General features: G+C 41.4%; 2 protein-coding genes across 2 annotated transcripts in view; one reads left to right on the forward strand and one right to left on the reverse strand.

Moving 5' to 3' along the window:
• Positions 1–12,996, forward strand: part of APEH (acylaminoacyl-peptide hydrolase) — a 73,365-nt gene that overhangs the window by 42,644 nt on the left and 17,725 nt on the right. Inside the window, exon 43 of the mRNA XM_079965763.1 lies at positions 6–112. Coding sequence (XP_079821889.1) covers positions 6–112 — 107 coding nt within the window. The remainder of the gene's footprint in view (positions 1–5; positions 113–12,996) is intronic.
• Positions 7,039–8,954, reverse strand: LOC307209406 (taste receptor type 2 member 7-like). Its single transcript, XM_079964461.1, has one exon. The coding sequence runs from the start codon at positions 8,220–8,222 to the stop codon at positions 7,311–7,313; it is 912 nt and encodes a 303-aa protein (XP_079820587.1). The 5' UTR covers positions 8,223–8,954; the 3' UTR covers positions 7,039–7,310.

Genomic DNA, 12,996 nt, shown 5'->3' on the forward strand with positions numbered 1-12,996 from the left:
TACAGGTACACACCCCATTACTAATGTATGTGGGTGCCAAGGACCGGCGAGTGTCTCCGTACCAAGCTCTGGAATATTACCGTGTGCTGCGAGCCAGAGGTATCCCTGTGCAGTGAGTTCTCATCCTTTGCCTTCCACATATTTGGGTTAGCAATCTTCACACTTTTGCTTGAATGGAATCCCATGCCCGGTAGCTGAGCTATTCTCTCTTCCAGAATGTATTGAAACAATCAGTGTTTGTAGAACACAAGTCTCTCGCAAAACTAATACAAATCTGAGAGCATGCATACTTTGAGGAGTGTGTGTGTTCCTTGTGCAATCCTTCTGTTCCCAAAACATGCCAGGACCCTTCTTCCAAGCTTTTCACATTGCATATGCATAACTGCTCTGGTTTCTCCTCAGTGTTGTTCCTTATGTTTGGCCAAGGCCTTCTCTTAAATATGGAGAGTGAATATAGAGGTTTCTCTATATTTGACTACAGTATGCTTGGAATCACTAGCTTGGTGGCTGTTGGTGGAATAACACCCTCAGTCACTTCCACTTGATGTTCATGAAGCTTCTGAGCCCTTCCTCGGTTTGCTGCCCCATTCATCTTGAGGTGGTGAGAGTGATTACCTTCACACTCTTCTGGAAAAGTGCATGGAATTGAATGGGGAAGCTAGAAGAGTAATGCTTCTCACTTCCTCCTGTATATGCTTAGACTCAGGTCAGTATCTGAGTGGCTGAATGGTAAGCAGAATAACTAAGAGAAGAGGAAAGAAAGCAATTTGGGAATCTAGGAGGAGGACAGTGGAGCAACTGGTAGCAGGTGGAGGGAGGAAGCAGAGAGGTGAAAATTGGGTGCTGCAGGAGTCAGTAGAGAAAGAGAATTAAGTGCCAGAGAGCAAAGGCACACACATGTATTTTCAAGTTGGATACAGTAAAATTGACCCTCTTGAAATGACATAATTTATAATTTATGACATAATTAAGCATCACCAGCATCATTGTGTATGTCTGCATTGACTGAACCATGAAAATGACAGCTCTGGAACTTTCCAGTCCTGCCTTGGCACAAAACCATGGATCCAAGGCACAGATCATCCTGGGAATTCTAGAGGATCAGCTTTAATTCTACTGGATCTGATTTTTACCCAGACCCCATAGGAAAGCGAAGTCTCTCTCTGTGTGTGTCCGTGCATCTGTTGTGAGGGGAAATGATTTCAGAGGGTGACAAGTAGAAAAGAACAACTGGAGGGGGTGGTGCTGATGGCATTCTCTCATAATTCCAAATGTTCCCAGAGGACCAAAAAGGTTGGTGACTCCTGAGCTATGCCATCCTTGCCTCCTTTTGCCCATTGTGTCCTGCCTAAATGAGGTTTCTTATCAGGAGAAGCAGCAAGCTAACCAGTAGATGGTGCTGGTGCTTCAGTATCTACCCTTTCAGTCAAAGGGGAGAAATACCCTTTATGCAAAGTGTACTAGGTACACTATATTATTGCTGCTTTGATCAGTTTTCACTCAGTTAAGCAACTATCCACACTTTGGATACTCCTTAAGATCATTTTTTGCATGTCTGTGTGGCATAGGTAAAGGTAAAGGTACCCCTGCCCGTACGGGCCAGTCTTGACAGACTCTGGGGTTGTGCGCCCATCTCACTTAAGAGGCCAGGGGCCAGCGCTGTCCGGAGACACTTCCGGGTCACGAGGCCAGTGTGACATCGCTGCTCTGGCGAGCCAGAGCCGCACACGGAAACGCCGTTTACCTTCCCGCTGGTAAGCGGTCCCTATTTATCTACTTGCACCCGGAGGTGCTTTCGAACTGCTAGGTTGGCAGGCGCTGGGACCGAGCAGCGGGAGCGCACCCCGCCGCAGGGATTCGAACCGCCGACCTTTCGATCGGCAAGTCCTAGGCGCTGAGGCTTTAACCCACAGCGCCACCTGCGTCCCCCTGTGTGGCATAGTTTCTTTTAAAATTGTAGTATCAGGAAAAATGATGCAATATGTAACAGATCTAAAGTTGAACATCTCTGTATCTTGAAAGACTAGCTTCAGCATCTAACTTGCATTACAAAAGAGGCTAAATGGACAGGTACAAGATAATCTGTTAGTGCTAGAAGCACATTATGGAGGACTTCAGCAATAAATATCTGTGGCTGGGTTGCAAGGCCAAAGGGGGAAGTAAGGATTGAACTGAGAGAAGATATGGAAGGATAAAAGAAAACATTTCAGAGTTACTTTTCTATATGGTAGCTGTGTGGACATTTTGGTCATAAATAACAGTATAAGGCAGGGGTGGGACTTGGATGAAACTACATTTTATAATCTGTTCTGTTTTTGCTAACCTGTAAAAAAGGCCATGTACAGCTAAAGGAATTGATTTCATATAGTGGTGTTGCCAGCCCAATGCCCACAGGAACCATGGTGCCTGCAAAGACTGTAACTGGTGCTTACAAGCAAGGTCCCCAGACTCTGAGCTGCTTCTTTTTTAAAAAATGAATGTCTCTAACCCTCCTAGAAAGAAGTTATGGAGCCAGTGTGGTGTAGTGGTTAAGAGCTGTAGTCTCGTAATCTGGGGAACCGGGTTCGCGTCTCCGCTCCTCCACATGCAGCTGCTGGGTGACCTTAGGCTAGTCACACTTCTCTGAAGTCTCTCAGCCGCACTCACCTCACAGAGTGTTTGTTGTGGGGGAGGAAGGGAAAGGAGAATGTTAGCCGCTTTGAGACTCCTTCGGGTACTGATAAAGCGGCATATCAAATCCAAACTCCTCCTCCTCCTCCTCCTCCTCCTTCTTCAACTGGGGAGGTACCCTTCTAAATGATTTCTGTAAAATGAGTGAGGCTGGCTTCTCCTGCCTGTCATTGTTTCTAATTATTGAAGTTAGAGCTGTGATTGATAAGTGAGTTGTTTGAGCACCAGGCAGCAGGAATTGCTGGGTTTTAAAGAGCTGCTGTGCCCTTTACCCTTTTAGTGTACCTTTCCTGCTCTGTTTTTCTAGGAGTGCCTGGAATCTCCACTATTTGCCCTACTCTTTTTCCCTATCAACCAGGATGCATTTTTCCTGTGTTGATTTTGTCTAAGATCAGGTTATTTTCTGCAAATATTACTACACAGCAGGCGAAGCTAGGTGTTAAAGAATCCCCTCCTCAAATAGCAAATGCAAAACATTGCAATCAACCTTAAGACATTTCTGCAGGTGCGGGAACTGTTGTCCAGGCACTTGTTTAGAATTAATTGTATAGTTAGCTTAAAGTACAATGGTGTACATGTCTTATTCAGAAGTATTTCTCCTTGTGTTTAATGGGGCTAACTCCCAGGTAAGTAGGTGCAGGATGGCAGCCTAGGCTTTGGTTTAGGATTGGCATGGAATAAAACAGGGTTCTTGATCTGTAACTCCACACTGACTTCCCGTGATAAATTTGAGGTATTCTGGTAGACAGGGGAGCAGCAATGGCTGTACACACTAATTTTGTGTTACGTTTGTGGCAGCCATTTTGTGACAGGCACCCTCAGCACTATCAAAATTCAAAATATGCTCAACTGGTCCAAAGAGGTTGGCAACCCCTGTCTTATAGGCTAATTTACTACAAAATCATGGTATGCAAAATATTGGGGAAAGGCTCAGATACCAAACATGACTGAGTGGGAATTGACAATTTATTAATAGGAAGTAATGGGGAAGCTTACAAGTTATATAGGGGGTAATGAAGGGAAGGAAATGATAAAGAGACTTGTTCAGAACTGGAAAAAGATGTATGTTTTTTATTGGTATAATAAGGCACATGCTTCAGGAACTTTACATTTTTTTACTTGACATGCTGTAACAAGAAACAGGTAGTGAAGGGCAAAATCAAAGTATGGATGTACTATATAGCGTGGAAGTGTTGCGTAGCCTAGTTATGTTATTAAACTTGAAATGCATATGTATTGCATTCCTAAGTAAATTCCAAATGGCAGCTGCAGTACACAGCGGAAACCATAGTTTGTTTTTGTTTGCACTATTATGCCTACAAAGTAGGTTGCAAACTTTCAAATCTTGTATGTTCTTTCTCAGACATAGCTGTTTAAAGGAAATCTTTTTTTAAAGACTGTGTTCCGTTTTATAGCAGAAGAGCCGAAGGGAAACAGTAGGGCGATGGAAAGGGTGGCACAAAGACCACCCCTGTTAGTACAATCAGTTTCCTATATCCACAGGCATCAGAATATAGTACAGTGGTACCTCGGGTTACATATGCTTCAGGGTACAGATGCTTCAGGTTACAGACTCCTCTAACCCAGCAATAGTACCTCGGGTTAAGAACTTTGCTTCAGGATGAGAACCGAAATCGTGTGGCGGCAGCAGGAGGCCCCATTAGCTAAAGTGGTGCTTCAGGTTAAGAACAGTTTCAGGTTAAGAATGGACCTCCAGAGCGAATTAAGTTCTTAACCCGAGGTACCACTGTACATGGTCCACAGATAATATAACTGGTGTCCCAGAATATCTCATCCTGCAGAGCAATATGGTTCGTTCTTAAAAGCCAAGTAGGTTGTGGAACACCCATGATTTAGCAGACCTATTTTCCCATGCCTAGGCTAGGCTGTAGGATTACCTGGAGTAGCCAGAAGATGAAGTGATGTCTGAGCTTTGCCCCAAAGGGGCAGTTCAGACATCATTAGAATTGCTAACAGAAAGCCGCACAAATGCCTTGTGCTTCTACTTTTTCATGTTTTCCAAACATCTCAGTATAACAAACCTTTGGCTTCCATCACTGGACAGCTTCCATCGCTGGACTAATAGTATTCTTGCTTCAGTTGTTGCATATAAAAACAATTTTTTATCATGCTTGTAAATCTCTGTACGTCATTTTCATTATATTTTCCTTTAAAGCACTGCTGGCAGTGAAATTTATTCCCTCTTTCCATAATTTCCCCCAATCTTCTAATTGTATATTATGACCAATATCTTTAGCCCAGTGTATCATAACTGATTTAACGTCTTCATCTTTCAAATGCCACTCCAGTAATAATTTATACATTTTGGATAAGATTTTAACTTGTTATTTAACAGTTCTAATTCAAATCTCGATTTTGTATATCCAAATCCATTTTTCTTTTTATCATCTTTAAACATTTTGTTAATTTGCTGATAATGCAACCAATTATTCACAAAACCTTCAACTTCCTCATAAGGTTTTAATTTCCATTGGTTATCCATCTCCACTATTGGTTCATAGGTGGCCCAATTTTTATTCATATTTATTTTTTTCACACTCATTGTCTCAAAATGCATCTATACTCTTAAAGGTAAAGGGACCCCTGACTATTAGGTCCAGTCGTGGACGACTCTGGGGTTGTGGCGCTCATCTTGCTTTACTGGCTGAGGGAGCCGGCGTACAGCTTCCGGGTCATGTGGCCAGCAAGACTAAGCCGCTTCTCCTAAACCAGAGCAGCACATGGAAACGCTGTTTACCTTCCCACCAGAGCAGTACCTATTTATCTACTTGCACTTTGACGTGCTTTTGAGTTGCTAGGTTGGCAGGAGCAGGGACTGAGCAATGGGAGCTTACCCCATCGCAGGGATTCAAACCGCCGACCTTCTCATCGGCAAGTCCTAGGCTCTGTGGTTTAGACCACAGTGCCACCTGCGTACTCTTAAGAGGACTCAATTCCATGAAAGGTCCTGAATGTAGAGCCTGAGCGGAACCAAACTTAATCTCTCTCTCTCTCTCTCTCTCTCTCTCTCTCTCTCACACACACACACACACACACACACACACACACTCCAAAAGCAAAAAGTTAGTACTATCTAAAAGGTCCAGTCCCTGCTCAACCATACTGATTGTTCAGAATTGTGGACAACAGCAAAGGCTATCCCCAAGTATACAACATGCTTACATATATGTTGACAGGATTTTGTAAAGTTGAATATGATGTAGTGCCACATGTAGGAGTATGCCACTGTTGCTGAAATGTGATTGGAGCATGATGGAACAGAAGTGTAGGCAGAGAACGGGGGGCATTATATGGAGGAGCAACTGCTAGCAGCAGAAGGCAGATAAAAAGTTAAGGACTGTGGCGATCACACAGGGTCCCCGGACGTTTAACGGTCTATTGATCCCTGTGCCACCACTGTGCTCGCTTCCCCGCTGCCACCAACCAGTTACCCTCAGGTAAAACACTGAGTCCAGAAAGTTGTTAAAAGTGAACCAAATAAACAAGTTCATTTTATAAATATCAACAAGTTTATGGTTTCTCAGATAATATTCCTGTCAGTATCTTAACTTTAGTTTCTTTACTGGCCTATACCTTCCTAATACCTTCTGACTGATTATCTCAACTGTTTGGCTGACTCCTCTTAACAAATTCTCTCACTCTCTCACATCAGACTAGCCTAACCCACAGACTTATCCTCTCTGCCTCTTCTAACTCCAGACTGTCTTCTCAACCACCCTAACTCTAACTAACTCACTTCCCTTGGGTTCCCATTGGTTAGTCATTTTACAATTAGTTAACCCTTTCCTTATGAACCCAGTATGATGTCACACACCTAGGAGGGCAAACGCCACAAGGACGCAGTAGATGAGCACAGCATTTGCTAAAGAAATGATTTTTAAAAGTCCAAAGCAATACATAGAATTATCACGACTATACAAGCATTTCATCTGTTTCTTCTTCTCGTATGTGTCAATTGCTGCAATGCTGTACAGTATTTCAAAAACAATTTGTAGATATCCTAATAGTCTGAAAAACTAAAGGTCCACAGTTGTGAGTTTGCATTAACCACAGTTTGAAAACAGTGACCCAGTGTTGTTACCTATGCATCATTTCAAAGATAGAGTATTAGTTAGTTTAAAATGCCATGACAAAGTGATCAAGATTCACAGGGTAATGGGGGGAGGGGCGCTATTGGATTGCTGTTTTTATTTTTATTAGGTATTTTGTGGTTTTATATCTTGATTTTATTCTGTGAACCGCCCTGAGACCCCCAGGTGTAGGGTGGTATATAAATTCAAATAATAACAATAACAATAACAATAACAATAACAATAATAATAATAATAATAATAATAATAATAATAATAGAATCATTCAGTCAACCAGTGCTAGGATAAAGTTCTCTTTAAGGTGGATGAGCTGTTGAGGATCAGATTAAATTTGAGGTTTGCTTGCTTGCTGACTGGAAACTGTGGGAAGCAAAAGATTGAAGCCACCTGTCACCATACCATAGTCCCAGTCCAGCTTCCCCATTTCCTTCAGTGTCAGCTCTTTACCTTAAAAAACACACATACCAAAAAAAGCAACCTAGGGCAAACTACATGACAATTATGACATTTAAAATACCTGTGATATTTTTAAGGCTTTGCTTCTGAAAGAATCTGGGTAGCTGCCTGCTTGAGTTTGGGATTAACAAACACCAGGAGGATACCGTGAGCAGAGGGGCACATTACCAGCACCACTGAACACATTATTGAACCAAATCTCTGTTCTGATTTTTCAAAGTATTGAAATACAAGCAATAGGTGTGCCATGTAAAAAGCGACATAAATGATCAAGAAGGAGAGCACTGTCCCAGCTGCCTTGATATGAGCTTCTGTTTGGCGGCTCCTGAAACTGGTTCCTTTACCTGTCATATTGCAGATATGTCTGCAGAGCGAGGCTACAACCATGGTGGAGCAAAGTAAAGTCACAAGAAGGGGACAGCTTGAACCAGTAATTAAAAAGAAGAGTTGTAAAGAACTGCTAGTTTCTATCCTTGAGTATCCTTGAGTCATGTTTGTTATGTTGGCTGTTGTGGTGTTCTGATGTTGCACTGAAATATTATGAAATGCATAGGCAGAAAAGAGCAAGGAGGCAGCTAGAGATACTGCAAGAAGCCAGGACACCAGGTGTGATATCCTCAGCTTGCACCATAGGAAGAGGGAGTGGGTGCCGTTTACTATCTTGATGCAACAGAAGACGCAGAACCAGGCAAGGAGCCAGTATCGGAAGAATATGACAGAGCTTACAAAGACATGAATTATTCTCATCGTTAAGTGGTTGATCTCCAACTTTAAGTAGTAATTGGTTAATGTTGGAATCATCAAAACTGTGACACAGATACTGGACGTTCCCATCGACAGAAGAAGTTGTTCCTTGGCATTGAGGGTCCTGCATTTGGCCCATTCAGCAACCATCACTGCAGTTATAAAGCTATTGGAGATGAACCCACAGAGGGCCATGTCGATTACAACCACCAGAAAGGCAATGATTTGGGAAGAAGGCATATTTCCGGATTCTTGCAGATTGCTGTCTAGGTAGTCGTTTGCCAGCCAAAGTTGTTGAGTTCAAATGGAGAGTGCAAGTGTGGTAGCAGATCAGCGACATGCTTTTTAATGCATTGGGAACTATGCAAATGAACTGTGTGTCAAACTACCAATTTCCATAATGCTTTTATCTGGGGTAGTGGTGTTGATACTAACTATATAGAAGGGCTTCCTGTCACACAACTTTGTATGTATCAGGAATGCTGCTTCAATTTGGTGTTTATGTGAATAAGAAAGTTAGCCATAGGCAACCCCTTTGTGGCCCAGATTTTACTGCTCACTTAAAGAATAACAGGAAATGGAAATACTGCTGTTGAAACAAGGAATAATACGCCTCTGTAAACTATATTTAGAAGATGTTAGCTGGCTTGCTTGCCCTCAGGTCCCCCTCATTTTGGTTTCCAGGAACTTCACAGCCAATTCTTATATTTGCTCCCAGATCATAAGCAAATTCTCAGGCCCCAAACCAAAAGCTTGTACAGCCCTTGTCAGTGCACTTTACCTTCCTAGTTCCTAGCTGCTCATCTCCTCACATGCTCCCCCAAAATATTGCTTCTTCTTCATGAAAAGATGCACAATGGACGAGGCAAGCTAGAAACCAGCATGGGATGGTCATAGTAGCAGGGTTAGCTCAGAGGCCTGTGGTAAAACACTCTTTTACTTTTTTAAGCTTTACCAGAAGCATTTCTACTTATTCGGAGTAGTGTATAGTTGAACTATGGAAGCATAAATTTTGGTGACCAGTTCTCAGCTGACTTACTATGCTTAAATCAACCTCAACCCTGCATTGTCCCATAGGACACGCAAAATGTGAAACAAGCTTTTAATACTGTCAGGTGCTTTCATTTCTTCTTTTTAGTTTTCCCCAAAGGGCCTCAATACTTGTCATCCTGAGTAAAGAAATTTACAGTGCTCAAGGATGCTGTCCATGCCAAGATCTTATACTTATACTGAGTCAACAGACACAGTCCAACTCAGTTTATTTATTGGCAGTTTTTATCACCCACCATTCACTGAATATGTCTACTTGAAAGTTAATCCTATTACGTTATATAGGCTTATTCTTATGTGGGTGTACATAGACATCTAGGTAATTGATGTGTTTATCTTTCAGATTATGATAGGCTTTTTTTATTCTTTTGTGCAGGAAGGAGAAACCTATAGCCTCCAGATGTTTCTGAGCTACAGATCCCATCAACTAGCTTTGTTCAAGGGTGATGGGAGGTGTAATTCAGCAATATCTGGAGGTCCACCACAGCTGCTTAAAAAGCGCTTAGGTTTGTTTACAACTATTTACCGAAAGTGAAATGTAAATATGGGTCCCTGATGAAGCACAGTGGTAACTATATCCATTCTTTATTTGCATTCCTGTAATTGCCGCTGAGGATTAAGTAGACTTAAGGTGACAGCAGATCATCTATTAACTATGAAAATATTGTTAGGGAAATGTAGTGGATATAATATCCCTACTTACGATGGATTCATCTATTTCAAAAAAGAGAGCCTTCGATACAGTCGAAACCTGGGCTATACAGTGGGTGATACAAAACTGCAGATTTCACAGCAGATATAACCAGTTATTGCAAGAAAATAGGAAATAAGGCAACAGCAACATATCATCACCATGTAAAGACCCACCCAGTACCTTTAAAAAGAGGCATAAGGCAAGAAGTTAGCTTATCACCTAAACTACACTCACCTAAGCTATTTACATTCACCTTGGAAGGTGCATTAAAAGCTGGAGTGGTAAAAAAAAAAAAGGAATCTGTGTTAACAGAAGATATCTAAATTTTCTATGATATGCAGGTGTTGTAATAATAAAAAGTCGACAAGAACTACAAGAAATGCTGGAATAACTGAACGAAGAATCAAATGAAAAATAAAAATATTTCTTTAGACTCAAAAGCTAAAGTGTTCAATACAGTGGTACCTCAGATTAAGAACTTAATTCGTTCTGGAGGTCCATTCTTAACATGAAACTGTTCTTAACCTGAGGTACCACTTTAGCTAATGGGGCCTCCCACTGCCGCCGCACCACCATGATTTCTGTTCTCATCCTGAAGCAAAGTTCTTAACCTGAGGTACTATTTCTGGGTTAGCGGAGTCTGTAACCTGAAGCGTCTGTAACCCGAGGTACCACTGTATGTGCATATTAGCTGTGATGTGTTATGAAGAACTGGACACACAAAGAAACATGAAAATTTAAAGAATAGTACAACTTGCCACGGGACTCACAATGTTAGGAATATCATTAAAAGATAGAAAAACTAATAATTGGGTACAAGAAAGACTGAAAGTTGTGGTTGTAATGGAAAAAGCCGTGAAGCTAAAGTGGGCAGGCCATGTGGCCTGAGACAATTCAGGCCAATGGAATAAAGCAGTGTTAGTATGGTGACTCTACAGTTTTAAAAGGCCACCTATGTTCTCTAAGAAACCAGAACTATTTATTTTAAGCATAATGACATCTGATATTAAAAACAAAATAAGACCGCAGTTCATGTATCCAGTCACCACCGCCAGGAATCTAATAGCCAGAAATTGGAAAAGGGAAACACCACCAACCAAGATAGAATGGCAAACTAAACTGGTAGAATATCTAATGTTAGCGAAAAAAATGGAACCAGTGAGAGGGGCCTCAGAAAAGGAGGTAGACAAGGAATGGAAAATGGTGAGAGAATATCTCCAAGGATACTGCAATAGTAGAGGCTTTCTGACGTTAGAAGAATGAGTAACAACATATGGTATTAATACAAAAAAACAATAATGACGAAATTAAATAATGGATATAAGTAGGAAGACGATGTTTGGATCTAATGGTTACAGCAGGAAGAGTATTATGGACTTAATCAGAAGTATTCACATTTCTTTTAATTTCTGTTTGTTCCACTGTATATAGGCATGTTAAATTATATGTAGGTAGCTACGATTAATTGAACTGGAACATAGATTTGAGCAGTTTGTAAACTTAAATGCTACCTTTTTCTTTTATGGGAAATACTTTGCTATTTGTATTTTCTTTCTGATTATTATTTTTTTGTTTATAAACTCAATAAATATTTTTTTTAAAAAAAAAAAAGATCACCTATGTTATGGTTGGACCATCCAAAACTAACAGCACAGCTTATGTGGATGCAGGAAGCAAACAACACAAAGTGATGGAGAGAACTTGATGAGGGGTATATCCAAAGATCAGTGGAGGTGAGGAACAGGTTTAAGGATTAAAATTCTACAAGGCTGGCTTAAGCAGTATGTGGACTGAGAACACCCAGAAGTGCAAGCTGGATTTCGAAGGGGCAGAGGAACCAGAGACCAAATTGCAAACATGTGCTGGATTATGGAGAAAGCTAGAGAGTTCCAGAAAAACATCTACTTTTGCTTCATTGACTATGCAAAAGCATTTGATTGTGTCGACCAAAATAAACTGGCAGTGATCTACCCATTGTCATTGGAGGGAGGAGGAGCGTGCGTGGGGTGGGTGGGTGAATTCCCCAGAGTTGTTAAGCTTTTTTTGGAGGGAATTGCTCCCCCCCCCATGACTTTTTGTACACCATAAGGATCCCGCGATCTACCAAGATCAGCCGGGGATCTATCAGTAGATCACTATCTACTGGTTGGACATCCCTACCATAGAGGTTTTTCCTGACTTACCACAGGGACACCCTCATTCCTCAGAACAAGTTCCAGCTGAACTGAGGTACAGTGGTACCTCAGGTTACATACGCTTCAGGTTAAATACACTTCAGGTTACAGACTCAGCTAACCCAGAAATAGTGCTTCAGGTTAAGAACTTTGCTTCAGGATGAGAACAGAAATCGGGCTCTGGCAGCGCGGTGGCAGCAGGAAGCCCCATTAGCTAAAGGTTAAGAACAGTTTCAGGTTAAGTACGGACCTCTGGAACAAATTAAGTACTTAAACCTGAGGTATCACTGTACTTGGTAACAATAAACTTACGAGTTGTAGAGTTGGAAGGGACCCAGAGGGTTGTTTAACCCAACCCCCTGCAATGCAGGATTGATTGCTGCTTTAATTAATATGTTGTATCTGTCAAATTAGGATAGGTTTTTCTTTCATCAGTATCTTTAAAGACATAAATTTGTTTGCAGCTGTTTACAGAAAGGAAAATGCAAAGATGTGTGCCAGAGATAGCAGAGTGGTAAATATATCCCTTCTGTATTTGCATCCCTGTGATTGCTGGTGAGGATTAAACAGGCTTGAGACAGTGCCTTTGTTTAGATTTATGAAACTTCTAATTCTTTCATTACCTCTCTGCTTCAGTTGCCCATTGGGATGTAGATAACAACAGAACAGAAGGAAATGCAGACAGTTCGTTTGACCAATATGGTTCTACATGTCTATACTTTTGAATAGCTGCTCTTTTTTGTATAAGTGAATATGGAAGGTCAATATCCAATCAAATGGCTCTGAACTAAAGCTCATACATCAGTCATAAGGATAATCCCACTGCCCTGCAGATGAATAGATAGGATTGCTAATTTCTTTCTAGTCATTCATATTACTTACTCATTCTGAATAGGCATAAACATTGCCAGCAAGGTACTCAAAAGGGCTGTTGACATGCCTATAGCAACAAATCGTTCATTTGAAGTTACCCAGCAGCTCCTAGTTTTTCTGCTGAAATAGACATCTCAGTAGCCCTTCTGTATTTTGTGCAGTGCAATTTTGGGGAAGATAGCTGTGGAGTTGGAAGGTTCTCGTGGTGACTTTGCTGCCACTT

Source organism: Podarcis cretensis (genome assembly GCF_951804945.1).
Source record: "Podarcis cretensis genome assembly, chromosome: 2".
In the NCBI taxonomy this organism is placed as follows: domain Eukaryota; kingdom Metazoa; phylum Chordata; class Lepidosauria; order Squamata; family Lacertidae; genus Podarcis; species Podarcis cretensis.

What these genes read in the sequence shown, in the direction of transcription:
- LOC307209406 (XM_079964461.1), bottom strand. Translation starts at nt 8,222, where the DNA reads ATGCCTTCTTCCCAAATCATTGCCTTTCTGGTGGTTGTAATCGACATG.